The sequence below is a fragment of the Phaenicophaeus curvirostris genome, chromosome 8, assembly GCF_032191515.1.
Source record: "Phaenicophaeus curvirostris isolate KB17595 chromosome 8, BPBGC_Pcur_1.0, whole genome shotgun sequence".
Classification (NCBI taxonomy): Eukaryota; Metazoa; Chordata; class Aves; order Cuculiformes; family Cuculidae; genus Phaenicophaeus; species Phaenicophaeus curvirostris.
The window spans coordinates 35,171,721-35,186,870 of NC_091399.1; the positions used below are offsets into that span (position 1 = coordinate 35,171,721).

The window sequence follows — 15,150 nt, forward strand, 5'->3', positions numbered from 1 at the left end:
GTTCCCCTAAATCACCTCTCTTCGCCTTGTGAAACCGTAACTGGCACTCAAACCCACTGTCCTTGGTGGCAGGTTCTCTGAGTGGCCAGCGGGACCTCTTGAGCTGGGCCAAGTCAGGAAACTGGTGTCACGGAGCGAGCCCATTGGGCAATGCCCGCTTACCCAGCCCTGCTGTTCCTCAGTCACCTTTTTGCCTGTGCTACAGAATGTTGTACTTGAGAGGGAAAATCAGTAAGTGCAATGCTAAATGTCTGTGTGCGCGTATGCGGGGAGGGTGGAGCAGACTGTCACTCAGCTGTATTTAATTAACATAGTATTTTATATAATGTATTTATTTTTTACGTAATTAGGTGATTAAGCAAAATGCTTGCTAGTAACATCTATTCCATAACCCAGCACTGTTCAGAGTTAAACACGCACCTTTGCATGTAATTAATCTCCTTGCCCTGCTTATTTTGCTAGTTGGCACTTGCTAAATCCCTGTAAAACCACACCCAGCAGTGCTGTGTATTATCCCTCTGCTGTCTATTCCTACATATGGTCAAAATCAACTTACCTTCCGGGTTGCTGACATCAGCAAAATGTACTCTTGGCAAACTACAGTATCCTCCTAGTAACCCTTTGTTTGGTTGGTGTTATTACAATTGTGTTCCTCCGACAGCAGCAAACACCATCTAAACAGTGCCTACCTGGACACTTGGATTATGATGTGGAAGGGGATGACCGTATTATCATATCTGAAACATTAAAAAGCCCCTCATATAATAGAATTCATTATATATATGAGATATTATAATATGGGGGGAAAAAGGTTAGAGGAAAGGTGCTTCTATGCTTCCTGTAAGGAACCAACCCAGTTGTTCCAAGTTTCAAGGTATCGTTTTGGTAATAGTAAAGGCATATATTTCCACTTATCTCATCATCTTGTGAAGCTACCTTAAACAAGACTGTCACTTCAATTAAAATTATGCTTATTCCTATTTTAAGGAAAAAAAACCACAAACCCTATTCTTAAGACCACCTGCTCTAAAAAGTTAGCATTCACTAATAATACATCCCTACTATTTTCTTGCTGTCTTTTGATAGCATCTACTTCCTCTTAGATGTTTGGCTCTATAAACAGCAAGCAGGAAAACATCTGGTCTCCCTTCAAATATATGCTTATTAAACTAAATGAAAAGGGTAGTGTTGACAATCCTGATATAACTTGCGTCTACCCCGTGCTCCCCCCCGCCCCCAGTTAAGTAGCAAGTTCCTAAGGTGTGTATTTACTTTGTAATTGTAGTAAACCCCAAGATTACTTTATAAAACATGCATGGGAAGTGCCAGAGAAGTCGCTACTTTCAGCAAGTTGCTGAAAACAAGCAACAGGAGTTGCTCTTTTTATTTCCCACCAGTTTCAGTTTTGCCAGTTTCTCTGTTGCTACAAAGTTTAGAACCCACACTGACACCCAAAAGGGAGAGGATTTCAAGACAGGGAAAGGGTTATAAGATTATTCACTGTTGACAGTAGCACTGTCACAAGTATCAACAAACAAGGATCACTTCCTACTGAGGAAGGAACACAGGAATAAAGGTGAATAATTGTATTTTTGAAGTCTACAGCATGTTTTATATTTTTAAATAAAATAACTTGCCTTATCTTGATGACATTAAGAAAAAGCACATCAGATCAAGCAGTCAGTTGCTCCCCTTATGGAGCAATTTCACACACCGGCTTTTTACCACTCTACTACCTGCTTGAAGTTGCTGCCCGAAGCCGGACACTAGAACTGGCAAGCAAGCCCATCAAGTTGGCACAATTGCAAACTACAACTTCAGGACAACTCAAAAAGCTGTATTAACTTGGTGATCAGGATCTAGCAGCTCTCTCTTCCTCACACATTTTCCAGGACATGCCTGTAGTTACAGAGTAAGCCTAGAGTTCAGCATAAAGGGCAATTTCCCAACTCAGATACTACCAAAAAAAATAAATTGTGAGGGGGAAATGCATTTTAATTATTTTATTTTTCTTAAATATAATAGAACCTTCTAGAATTTTTTTCCAGAAACAGAAACATTAAAAAATTATACTTTATTACAAATGGTAAACTCAGAGTGCTAAAAAAAAAAGCCTCTTATTTACAAACAATACTGGGCAGTGCCCAAATAAACAACATAAAAATAACTTACAAAGTCATGAAGTAGTTTATTGACATTAATCAACTTTCATAAAATAAAATAAAAAAAGATATGTACATACACAATTTACTTGAAGGCAGGCAGAATAGTTCTTTTTTTGTTGTTGTTTATCAGCCTCCCACAAACCTCCCTCCCACTTTTTTTTTCTTAAGTAATACTACATAAAGCAATCTACAGTTTCTATTGCAATTTAACCTTTAATACTGAATGATCATCGAATGTTAGGTCCATGCAGGTCTTGGTCAATGTTAAACGAAGATCTGACATCTCATCTGAGCAGCAGCAGCACTTCTCTGAGCTGTGCTGGCCGCTTTGCTACTAACTCGAGCTGAAGGCTCGCCAGTCTTTCCACACATGCGCTTTGCAGAGCACAGGCAGGACTTGGCCTTTCAGCTTTTACCATTAGCTTTACGCATCTGCTGCTTTTGGTTGTTTGTTGTAGTTATACCACAATATCACAGTTCTCGTTTAAGACAGTCTCTTCAAAACGTTTGCAACTGTTGTGTTAGCATTAGCTGGCACCCGCTGTTGACGTGGTTCATGACCTTCTGCTTAAGCTGTGCAACCTGTTCTCTGAGCATGTTGGCAGTGGATGCCAGTTCTGAGTTCTGGGCTTTCAAAGTTTTCACTTTTTCTTCCAACCTGGCAATCCTTTCCAACTTCCTTTTCCGGCATTTGGATGCCGCGATTCTGTTTCTCATGCGTTTTCTCTCCGCTTTGATTCTCTCCTGCGACTCCATGTCAATGGGGGACAGGGGAGGAGTTTCCCCCGGCATTTCAGGTACAGTCTGTGGCTCTTCCTTCAAAGCCTGAAGCCTGGGATGCTGCACCGGCATCTGGGGGTTTATGTGATGCTGGGGCGCGTAGCCCATGCCGCTCGCGTTGTAGTTGGGCGCGGAGTTGAGCGCGTTGGGGTTGAAGTTGCTGAGGTTGGCGTAGACCGGGGGCTCGCTGTGCAAGCCGGCGCTGAAGCTCCCGTTACCGGCCATGGAGGACGCCGGGGCCATGCCGCCCGTCACGGGTTGCGCGGCCGAGGTAGCGCTGGGCATAGTGTTCTGGTTGTGCAGCTCCGCCAGGGCTCTCACGAAGCCTTCCGCGAACCCCTCCTGCTCGTCGGTAACGTTTTTGGGGCACAGGAACTGCGTGGGGGTCGGCGTGGTGGTGATCAGCCCGTTGCTGGACTGGATGATGAGCCGCTCCAGCTCGGGCGACGCCAGTTTGAGGAGCCCCACGTCGGGGGAGGTGAGGATGTCCGCGTTCTTGTTCCTCAGGTGCGGCTTCAGGCTGCCGGATGGGTCGGACAGGTTCAGCGTCATGTTCTGCTTCAGCACTTTGGCGTTATTGTATCCGTACCCGCCGCTCTCCGGCGGCGCGAACCCGGCGTTCAGGGCGTCCTCGTAGAAAGTAGGCTCCATCTTCGCACTCATAGAACGGAGCGGCGCCGGCAGCTCGGGGAGAGGCCGCCCGGCCGCCGCGGGGGGAACCGCCGGGGTCCTGCGGGCCGGGCCCGCGCAACCACCCGCCGCCGCCGCCTCGGAGCCCGCCCGGGCCGATCGCCGTCCCCGCGCTCTGCGCCCGCTGCCGGCGTGCGGCCCTTCGCTTATCAGCGACCGGGAGCCCGCTAAAAATAGCCCATGATGTCACCCCGCGCGCTCCCCATTGGCTGCCGCCGCCTCTCCCGGGGGAGGCGGGCCGCTGGCCCGGCCCGGTGCGTGTCAGCCGGTCGCCATGGCCACCCCGCCCCTAGAAGCTTCTCAGGGCGGCCGCGGGGCCTTGTGGGATGAGGTAATGCGGGGCGGCTCGGGGCATTGTGGGCTGACGTCTTGTTTTTGAATATCTGGTTACCGCGGCCCGCGCGCGAGCCGGGTTGGTCCGGCGCCCCCTCCGCGCCCGCGCGTACCAACCGCGCCCCTTGCGTGGGGGGAGCGTCACGCAACACCCCCCCTCCTCCTCTCCCCGCCGCCGCGCCTCCCCTTGCTTGTTATCGCGGTTGCTTCTTTATTCTCGCGTGTGTTTGTTTATACCCGCTCCAGCGGGTCTCGGCCTGCGCATGTGTTGTCACACACACACACCGCCCCCCCCGCCCCCGCGGAGCTAGTGGTACGGCCCTCAGGTGGCGCTCCGGGGGAGGCCTCACGTGATTTCCCCTCCGCGCCGCCGTCCGCGCGGTTTCCAGGCAGGGCGCGGGGCGGGGCTCCGGGGGCGCCAACGGCCGCGGGGCGGCACCGCCCCTCCCCCTCAGCCCCGCGGGGCTCGGCCGGGGCCGCCGGGCGTTACCGGGCGCCGAGACGGGACGTGGGGGAGGCGAACCCCGACGGGGAAACCGGGGTTCCAGACGGGCTCTAAGAGGCGGGGGAGGGGAGCCGAGGCCGGCCCCGGTACCCGCCGCTGGGTGGTCCGGCCGCGGGTGCCGGAGGAACTCGGGTTCGGTCGCCTATTTGCGATACCTGGAGCTGGCAGAGTTCTGTCTAGGTTTGAAAACACTTTCAAATTCTCCAGTGCTATTTTTTCCTAGACATAATGGCATAATTACCAGTTAGAGCGCCCGGCAGTGAGGCGACCAGAAACGCGAGCGGCTGCGAGAGAAAAGCGAGGGTTTAGCTTCGCCGTTTGAAGTTGTTCCCTTCTCTCTTTCCCCGCGGGTTCCCACCTGCCTGCAGCCTCTTTTCCTTTGGCCACATGGTGGGCGCTGGCGTTACTTTACAGGCTCGCTGGAATGGTGCAAATAAAACGTGCGCTTCTTTGTAGGTTTGTGTGAAAAGTCTGTGGCACGAAATACAAAGTTGTGGCCGGGAATGGGAGCTCCCCGTGTGTCCTTGGGACATACGCAGCCTCCACGTAGGCAGCCTCTCTGTGTTACAGGTAACTCTGCTGAACCTCCAGCTGCAAATAGTTTGGCCAAACGCCGCAGTAAGTTACTGCATATATGTAAGAAAATCCCTGAGGTTCATACAAGTGGCTGCTAAACTTTTTAATCTTTACAGACGAGGTAGATAGAGACGAGTGACTGTCTCTTCTGGCACACAAACCAAGGGACATCAAATGGGACTTGCAGGTTTGGGACAAACAAGAGAAATGTCTTCACAGAACTGTAGTTGAGCTGTGGAACTCCTTGGTGAGAATGCTGTGTGGACCGAGAGATTTTAAAGTGGTTAAATGAATTCACAAAACAGAAATCGCTTAAGGGCTGTTTGAATGCAGTGCATCTCTGGCCGTGGAAACCCCAAAGCTGTGAATGGCTTGTGCCTGGGAGAGCATCCCAAGGCAAAACCGCTGTGTGTGGGTCCTGGTTTTGAGTATCTCTCCAGGTTTCTCCTCCTGGCTCCTGTCACAGCTAGGGTAGCCAGTTGGACCTGATATGGCTGTCCTTGCTGCATTGAAACTCCCCCCAGATAATCCATAAATGATCTGACTCTGTGGTGTTAGTGTGCAGTTCTAATGTTAATAAAGGGCTTGTCTATGCAAGGCAGAAGTTCTGGTGAAATGCAAGACAGGAATTTTAAGCAGTTTGATGTGTGACACTTTTTATCGTGAAATAAGAATTACTTAAAAATTAAGCTAAAAAGTTTTGGTTCCCCCCCCCCCCCCGGTTCCTTTTACATAGGAAGCCATGGAAATAACTTGCTATAGTCAGTTTTCTGTATAGACAAATAATACTGATTAAGCTTGCTCTGATTAACTTTTGATGTATTTAATTTGTTTGAGTTTTGTTTATCTTTTTGGGTTTTTTTCTGCAGGTTTCTTTTGTCCTAGAAAATTAGTTCAGACTACAAGGGACGTAGTCAGTGTAGCTTTATGCGCTCTGTTTAATACATATTTATACAACGTGGAAAACTCTGCCTATACAGTCCGCCCAGTTCAGCCCCATTGATATCAATGCAGGTTTTTCATGAGCTTCAGCGAGTGTTAGATTGGGCTGGAGGGATTCATTTAAAGTCACTGAATTTCTCTCTTTTTTTTTTTTTTTTTTTCTATCCTCCACCCGTTTTAGTTTTCTACTTCCTTCCTTTTACAGAGGTGGAGTTTCAGGACTAGACATTCCAGTTTGCCAGAGACGTGTTGCTGCTGAGGCCTGTAGCTGTGGGGGACACCCGTCAGTCCAGTCATTATGTTAATTGCTACTCGCAGAGGTTATTTGGTTGAGGCTGGCAACAGACAGTCAAGCTACTCAGAAAGGTAGTGCAAAGCAGGAGAACTCTGCAATCAAAGACAAATACTTTTTGCTGCTCCAAGGGGATTTTCTGCCTAATTTGGGACAGACCAGTGAGCAGGCGCTTACCGAGGTCTCAGCTTTGGTTTCAGGCGAGTGCCCCAAGTTCACCAGCTAAGACGCACTGAGTGCTGGGTCAGAAGTGGGCCCTGTGGACAGAGACAGGGATCCTTCATGGCCTTTAGCCAAAGAGCTGAGAGTTTGGGTGACTATGTCCTGATTTATTAAACAGCTATTACTTTAGGGTCCTTTTCCCCCTTGCCTGATCTCCTTAAGTAAATATTCCTTTAGTAGTATGAAAGAACACTTACTGACTCATTTATAAACCATAGCCATTTACACGTCTCAATAAACTAACTTGTGGGTAGGAATTGGAAATGAACCGTATATCTCTGTTGCTGTGAGAAGCAGATGCTCTGAGCAGCAGTAATGTAGATTTTGATTTATAAAGTTCTCTAATCAATCAATACAAGACTGACTGAGGCAATTAGAAAATCTGAATAATTAAATGGCTTTTCAGGGACAAATTAAAATTTCTTGTATGTAGCACATCCATCTAAATTATATTTGGTGTCCAGGAATAAATGGGTTTGTTGTTTTGTTTCACTCCTGTGTCAAAAATGCTCTTTGCTTCTTTCTAAACCACTTGAAAAGAAGAAAAAAAAAAAAGATAAATGACAGTTTCTGCTCTTTTATTTTGGAAATGGTACTCAGAAGAAGGAATGTGCCTATGTCCATACAGTTTTTCTTTAAACTTAGACATATTATACCATCTTGCTTTTCTCCCTCATCAGAGATGTTTCCACAATGTTTTTATTATGTAAAAAATTACTATTATTATATAGATTACTTTTATTATATAGATTGTTTTTATTATATAGATTACTCCACAAAGTTTTTATTATATAAACAATTATTTTTATTATATAGATTATTATTTACTCACTTCATGCTTTCAGATGTGATATCCTGCTTCACCTCTGCATGAAGTGAATAAGAGTGGGAATTGCTGGATCTTCTCATATTGCTTTTCACTTGCTTAAGGAATTTCTATAGGGCAAGTTTCCCCAGCTGAGGGAAGCAAGAGTTTGCAAGTATTTTTCTTTCATTTACTACCTCAAAGTGTAGTAAAAGAAGCTGGGAGTGAGAGGGCACAAGGAACAGAGTTTCCTTAGGCTAAATGGAAGTAAAATAATTCACAGGTGGTCCTGCTTCCAGTTCCTCAAGGTGTGTTTTTAGTTGATCAAGTCCACCTAAGTCTGGAGTGCAGCAGAGGTGTGGCAAAGAGGTGCTGCCTCATCCACCCCCGGCTTCCGTGGCCTCTCCTTTTGCTCTTTGCCCCCAGTAGGGCTTGTGGCCAGGTAGAGATCTAGGAACTGAATCTGACTGAAAACTGAGTTGAAATAAAATATATATTTATATATATATACACACACCTGAGCATACAAGGGAGGGTGGGAACACATAGGCCAGGGGAGGAGTGGGACTCACAGCCTGAAGTGAAGAACCCTGGAACCAGATCTGTATAAGACCAAACACTAATCTTGAGCTACTCTTCAGTTTGTGCAGGAAAAAGGTTCCTCAGTACTACAGGTGCTTGTAAATGAATATCGTGTCCATCTCCTCCACCCTCAATTAGTCATCGCATAACCAAGCTGTACGCATTTAGTCCTTTTCATCTTTCTTCTTGTCAAGCCCTTTAGCCTGTCCCCCTCAACTACTCATCCCACCAATCATTTTAATTAATCTCTGAATTTCTTTGAAACTAATAGTTTGTGGAATGGAAGAAAATGAGTAGGTTAGAGAGACAAGATTGTGAATGATGGAGGTGGGGCAAAGTTAGGAGACTTTGCAAGACCTGTTGGGTTACCTCTGGGGCAGAACAGCACTGACTGTAAACATAGAGAAAGGCTGCAGAAGTGAGGGAGGAAGCACTAAAAACATTTTCCATTTTCTTAAGAAGGCTGTCGCCTGAGCAATTCAAAGCCTGGATGTTTACCTTCAAGCAACGTAGGAATGAAAGATTTGATACAATTGTTTCTAAAGCGGGTAGGATGATCTTTTTACCCAGTAGTTACTGCATTTCTCACTACTATTCTTCCCATTCCAAGCTGGGTTTGTAGAGGGTTTCAGTGGTCACTGCAAGTGCTCAGAAATATATTTTCAAATAAGTGATGAGCTATGCATTTTTTATTCTAACAACTGTTGTGTCATGTATTTTTTTATTAAAAAGCTGACCAAATAGAATTTAGCTATGTTGTCCAGAGACGAGTCTGAAAGGCACCCTGGGGCCTTGCTCCCCATGCTTTTTAGGGTGTTACAAATCTAAATGTCACCCCATTAATGTCTCTGTTCATTTTTTCTATACCGTAGCATAGCTGGTGCTCTGAGAAACAGAGATTTGGGCAAAGTTCCCATCCTGTGGAGCTTACAGTTGGAAAGATTCTCTACACACAAAGGCAACTGGCAGAATAGCAGTTGATCCACAGTGGGAGCCCAGAGAATGCAGGTAAGCAGTAGAGGAGGCACGGGAGGACGTGTGGCATATGGGAAGCAGACGGCTGCGCTCACCATTGGGAGTTGACAGCATGAAAAAATTTACCACACGAAAGCATACTAATGCTGAATGGTGGGGAGGCAGGTGAACACCTTTAGAAAGATATTTACTGTCTTTAGGGACAAAGATCCCACTGGAAGCATACATTTGTCCAGATATCACTGAGGTGTGCTTTCACTGTGGAGAACTAAAGTTAGCTTTCTGGCATTGTGATGTTTCAATAAACACATATTGAAGTCAGTAGTGGCAACAAGATGCATTGATTTATGACTGAAAGCCCCAGAATAACTGGGTTTAACCATTCAGAGCCCTTGGTAAAATAGCTTTATTTTGGTCAGGGTCTCAGAACAAAAACAAAATGCTTTTAATTAATAAACAATCTGGCACTCTGCCAAAGTTAATGCCTCACTCTGTCTTAGCAGCTGTTGGAACAGCAGGCTCCTGACAACCTGGGATAAAGCGGGAGAAAGAAAGGAAGCAAGTCTTCTTGAGGCCAAAGATGCCTAGCATAGAGCACCACAGACCTTGGGGATTTCCAGTGAGCGATCAAGCTTTCCTTCTTGTGCTGTGTGTTCAGGCTTGGGCATGGGCAGTGAGTTTGTTACAGACTGTCACCAGTGGCCACTGGCTGGCGGGTGTATGGACACCTGTCCGAATTTGAGTAATGTTTCTGACAGTAGTAGCGATAAGCAGAGAAAGCATTGGAACAGTGAAAGCAAGTCCTGCAGGTTGCTGCTTCCCAGGGATTATAGCGGCGGAGCCTGTGGGGAAGTTTACAGAATGCCTGCTCAAGTAATTTAAATGGAATCATTCACTCTGGATGACAGTCATTTGTGTTGGAGTCATGGTGTAGGAGCAGTTAGGGTTGCCAAAGAGCCAAGGAAGGCATTGTAGTGAGGAGAGGGCACAGCCTGGGTAGGACAGTACCTGAAAGCACAAGCAGAGTTAAAGACTTCAGTTTTGGAGAAGGTGCTACTGAACTGCTACTCTTCCTCAATCTCTTCATATTAATAATAACCTGATCTCTGATCAGAGCTGACGTATCGCACAGCGACTGCCTAGCAGCTCCTCACTGGTCTGCACAACCTCTGTCCCCTCATGGGATGGAAATGTCCTTGTCTCATCCACAGCAGCCCCTTAGGAATTCCATAAGAGAAGAATCAGCATACTCAAAACTTTCGAAGTTGCTGTTCTTTCCTCTTTTCTTCCATAAAAAATTTATACAGTTGCCAACACTGTGGTGTCAATATGTTCCTCCGTTTCAGAGGGATGCAGAGGTGGACAATTTAGTCCAGAATCAGTACTGATGCCTACCTAAGATCTCGTTTTTACAGCAGGTTCAGGCACACTGCTGACATGAGTGCTAGAGGAAGTCTTGCATGAACAGCCAGCAGTGCCTTTGTCAGAAGCGCTGATCAGCCTACAGGACTGTTTGCACGGGCTGTTGAGAATATATGAAACACATAAAGCATATAAAAAGCCATACTATTTGAATCGATTAGAAGCAAGTTCACAAGATCAAGGAAATTTTTTTGGGATGAAAGGCCAATAAAACGAAGGCCTCGGGGCTGTGTTGGCTGCTAATTGAATTGCAGAGTTTTAAAAATTTTACTTTTTTTTTGGTTTTAGAGAGCACAACTAGAAAAACATTCCAAAAATGGCTGTTTGGTATTTAGAAATCTGGGTACCTGCTGCAGCGTGCATGTATTTGCAGAGGCTTCTGTTCGGCTAAGAAAGGACTGTGGACTCAGGTAAGTCATGTGAGAGAAGTGAAGCACGCGTGTTGTAAGAGCTAATAGTACAACATAGCCTTGTTCTATATAAGCATGTTTTGTGCTGATGTTTTCCAGTTACTGCGTTCCTTCCAGTCACATAGGAAAAGGTGTGTGGCTGGCAAAACAGCAAGCCCAGACAAAGCAGTTCTGGGTGTGGATGCTTGCAGCCTATTGCCAGGTGCTTCAAATAGGCATTTATGTCAAAGATCTGAGGTCAATTCAATGATAGCCAATTTCAGCCCTGGATGATTACATAAATATTAATAAGAACAGCGGCGTATTTCACATTTATGTTCTTGGTCTGCCAAGTATCTACTAAGCCCTGTAGCAGTAGTGATAGAGAATATACATCCCTACAAGACAACCAAGAGAATTGATAAGGTGAAGCAAAAATCTCTTCACCTTTTAAAGTTTAATGAGAATTAATCTTATTTTCTGTATACCAGTAGGGAAAAAGAGGAGAACAGAATAAAATCAAATGGGATAGAACTACAGTCTTCCCTGGTTTTGCCTCCCTGCTGAATGACCCTTAATCACTTTTTGCGACTGTGTTGTTTTGCTTCCCTACCTGTAAAATGGGCATAATGAGACTGAATTTCTAGTGAAGCAGGCAGATCTATGGAGAGTAAATGCTCTACAAGTGGTACTACGTATTTTTATTTTGAAGAATGCATTAAGAAAAAAGTTATAGAAAAGGAATAGAATTTCATTTGGAAAAAGATCCACAATTAACTTATTGGTATAAAGTATTTGTTACTGGCCCCATTTGCTTTTAGGATACCAACAATGGACATTTTTATTGGTTCGTCAGCCTTGTAATATGTTTTGAATCTGACCCAGGACTGTCTAGAGGCATATACTGGCACTTTTATTTATGCCATTTTCACTCTCTGGTCACTGTCTGATATTTTGACCAAATATCTTCCAGTTGCTATTGGCTTGTTTTTTTTGGAGTTGTTTGGTTTTGGGTTTTTTTTATTTCCCCCTCCCCTTTGCCTTTAGAGTGTCTGCTGAGAGGCTCTGTCAATGATTTGGAGTTGTTAACGTCAAAAATGTTGTGTAGGAGGAAATATTACACATCAGCTTCCCAAAAGGGGGGAAGCTGAGGCACAGAAATCAGCATTTCTCCAGAATCACATAGATAGTTTCTTTGAAGAAAAAGCCTTGATACTTATTCCAAAACTTTGGCAATCACATGAAACACAGGAACTCTACTGTGCTGTGCAGCCCTTGGGAAAGCGGATGAGTGCAACAGCTGCTCTCTTGCAGGAGTGGGCATTGCCAGTCCTGGGGAGGCGAAGCTTACAGCCCCTTTGGACACTTCCACCCAATAAATCTGCACCTAAGCTTTCTTGCCTGTTTTTATATGTATGTTAAGCTTTAAAATGCTATACATACAGCAATCATTTTTAAGGCAGACTAAGGGGTGCTTTTTAGCAGATGTAAATCAGCACAATTTACAATGTCCTTGGTTTCCGAAGTGCTTTCAGCCGGCACTGCTGACAAAAGAGGCAGTCCTGCCCTCTTCCTGCTCCCACGCTGTCCCCTCCCTTGTGCTGACACAGCCATGAGGTGAAGTGTGTTGGGAAATATATCCCGTTCAAATCTCTCCCAGCAAAAAACCTGAATGGCTGGGGAGAGGCGCATTTGCTTCTTTTCAGGGCGTCAGCAGCACATCCCGGATTAAAGTCCTTGTGGGATCACTGTGTTAGTGCAATTCGCTGGTCTCCATGAGAGCCAGGAGCTTCGCTAGTTTGTCCCAATAACTTCTGGCTGAAAGAGAATTGTGCTGCAGCTGGGAACTTAATCAAGCGAGTTTCAAAACTTTTCATTCATACCTGGTATGAAGTTGATTCCTAGTGCACCTTTACTATAGTTGGTACTGCTTCATAAGCCTTGTCAACGTCACAGTGGAACAAAGGCTGGTCTCAAGACTTTGTGTTGTGTAAATAAACCTTGTGCCTAGCAGGGTGTCACTGAGTTAATGTAAAGCCTGAAAAGGGGAGGGCGTGGGAGCAGCATGCCAGTGTTAACATTCTGTTTTCTGCACAGGATTGCAACAGGATTGCAACAGCCCAGCCTATCTGAGCTGCTGCACGTACAGTAAACATGTCTCTGCACTTGAATTTGATAGGGATGGTGATAGAACAAAATACCTTTCTGGGAAATGATAATGGACAGCAAGGTTTTCTTTTAAGGAAATTCCAAATAAACAATAGCAGTTTTCTTGTCAGAGTGCTGATGTTTTCCAGGTGGCCCACCAGGCAGCCAGACAAAGGAAATATATATGGTAGCATTCACTCAAGGGTTAAAATTTCAGGGTAAGGAGGGGGAATGTTGAAAATCCCATGAACTTTGAGTTATGCTTGTATGTTTGTGGTAGCTCTACTCTGTTTTTTGCTTCTCACAGGTTGGTAATCTGGGGACAATTCACAGGAATAACCCCCTGATAAAAATATATAACTGTTTTTGAAACGAACAGCATTTCACATGCAAAGCTGTCTGATAAAGTGCATGCCCAGGGTTTTTTTTCAGGACTCATGGGAAATTTTACAGAGAGGGAGCTAACTTTTAGCAAGTTTTTTTTCTGTTAGTTTCAAAATCCTCTGTTGTTTTGGTTTTTTTTTTAGAAATACTTTTCTCGGTAGAGCTTATCCCTCCCTCTGCTGTCTGTCCCTTCCCCCTCCCCCAAACACTGAGAGCTCTCAAAAATATTTTAGTATCCTGGAGATCAAAACCAGTGTCTTTAATTTGTATTGGTCTTGTGAGAGCTCAGACTTTAACCGCCCTGTCCTCCCCTGTATTGGGAGTACATGTGTGAGCACTCCCTCTAATGTTGTTTATACACTCGCTGTCAGGTTCAATAAGCAGTTTCTTAGCAGGGCAACTTCCCATGTGAAGGAAATGTTTCCAGGTCTTGTCTTAGCTCCTTCTTCCTCCATGTGCAGTGTCTTGAGAAGGTACAGCAGAGAACACAAGAAATGAGTATCAGCGGTATCTGTAAACTTTAGCTGATAAATGGAAATTAACTCTGGAGCCTCATGAATCTACTGGCAGCTCAGATGCAGCTGTTTACAGGGCATTTTATAGGTGTTCCAGTTATGCGAGTTTTGCGTAGTGTCTATTTTAAGTTTAGGCATTTTATTAATAGTGGATGTGGAAAATTTTAGAACTGCACCAATGCACCTCTTAGGTAATGTGGAAAAGAATGTAATCAGTTTAAGGATTCTCTATGTAAATAGGGATATTGCAAAAGAGAATCAAGATAAAATGTAAATGTGAATAACTGATCCTAAGACAAAGAAAAATTGGCAAGCAGCTGGATAGAAATTAGAAATTTAACTGGTTTTATACCATGAGTACTAAGTCAAACTTGTGGGTCTCAGGTCTAGCCAAGCGAATGGCAAATCCACTGCTAACTCATAGGACTGAGGATTTCCTCTTCATGGGTGGGTATAGATAAGTAAAACTTCCCGAAGCAGAAAAACATGTTGAAGAAGTGGCCAGATTTTCAGCTTTGAAGTAGAAGAGATACTTTCATTTTCAGTATCTCCATTATTGCTTCTTTTTGCCAGACTCAGGAGTGTTAACTCTTGTGTCTGAGCCAAAATTCCAACCTAAGTAGAATGTGCTCATCTAAATTTCCCTTTTGGTTTCATTTGGACAAGGTATTCTTTGGTGTAGTGTTGCTGTGTACTGTTACAGCAGTTGCTGTGCTGGGAGCTTGGGAAGGTGCCCGTGTCAAAGAGGTTACATAAAATCTAGACCATTATAAGCTCAGAGAAACCCCTGAGTGCAATGATTAAAAGAGTAAACGATTAGGGAAAACACATCAAAGAGTCTCAGTAAGAGTCCTAAAAGGAAAAATACTGATTATATTTGTTTTGATTTTGTCTTACATGAAGTAAAAGATGTGTGGTGTGTCCTGGGTCACCACCCAAAGGGGTGTGTACGTAAAGACAACAGAATCAGACTCCGAGACTGTGATGTGGTTTATTTTGGTTACAGGGCTGGGAAGATAAGATATAATTGTACCATATACATAGTGGTGCTATCAATCTGATAGATTATACTTCTCATACACCCCTGACCACCTTGCCCTCTGCCTGTTAATCTGTTCCTAGCAGGATAAGTCCTGGCTTTCTGACCTTTCAAGAAACTTTCAACTACAATTTTTAAAACAGTTACAAAATGTCTTTCTTTCTCCAAATGTGCAGTTGTTCTCTCTGATGAAAGCAGTCAGAGGCAAGAGATGGGTAACATTGATTACTAAAGCTGATGCACAAGTTCAGGTTCAATAAATAGTGAATCTTGGGGGCTAAAAATTGTTTAGAATTCCATTCTGGGTCTGGGAATCAGAGTAGACATTTATTGATAGTTCTGTTGTTCACACTCCACCAGATTCTAATACTGGTATTTTAGAGCAA

The 15,150-nt window shown here is 44.6% G+C and overlaps 2 protein-coding genes across 3 annotated transcripts in view; one reads left to right on the forward strand and one right to left on the reverse strand.

Annotated features, from left to right (window-relative positions):
* Positions 1 to 2,164: 2,164 nt before the first annotated feature.
* Positions 2,165 to 3,750, reverse strand: JUN (Jun proto-oncogene, AP-1 transcription factor subunit). The gene has a single exon (XM_069861833.1). It carries the CDS (start codon positions 3,606 to 3,608, stop codon positions 2,664 to 2,666), a length of 945 nt encoding a protein of 314 aa, XP_069717934.1. The 5' UTR covers positions 3,609 to 3,750; the 3' UTR covers positions 2,165 to 2,663.
* Positions 3,751 to 3,880: 130 nt separating this feature from the next.
* Positions 3,881 to 15,150, forward strand: part of LOC138723044 (uncharacterized) — an 88,158-nt gene continuing 76,888 nt past the window's right edge. For both annotated transcript variants that reach the window (XM_069861835.1, XM_069861834.1), the window contains exons 1-3: positions 3,881 to 3,966; positions 8,765 to 8,900; positions 10,578 to 10,699. In XM_069861835.1, coding sequence (XP_069717936.1) covers positions 8,895 to 8,900; positions 10,578 to 10,699 — 128 coding nt within the window. In that variant the 5' untranslated portion in view covers positions 3,881 to 3,966; positions 8,765 to 8,894. The remainder of the gene's footprint in view (positions 3,967 to 8,764; positions 8,901 to 10,577; positions 10,700 to 15,150) is intronic.

Bases quoted from the DNA above. Each gene is read 5' to 3' on its own strand.
- JUN (XM_069861833.1), bottom strand. From the start codon at position 3,608: ATGAGTGCGAAGATGGAGCCTACTTTCTACGAGGACGCCCTGAACGCC.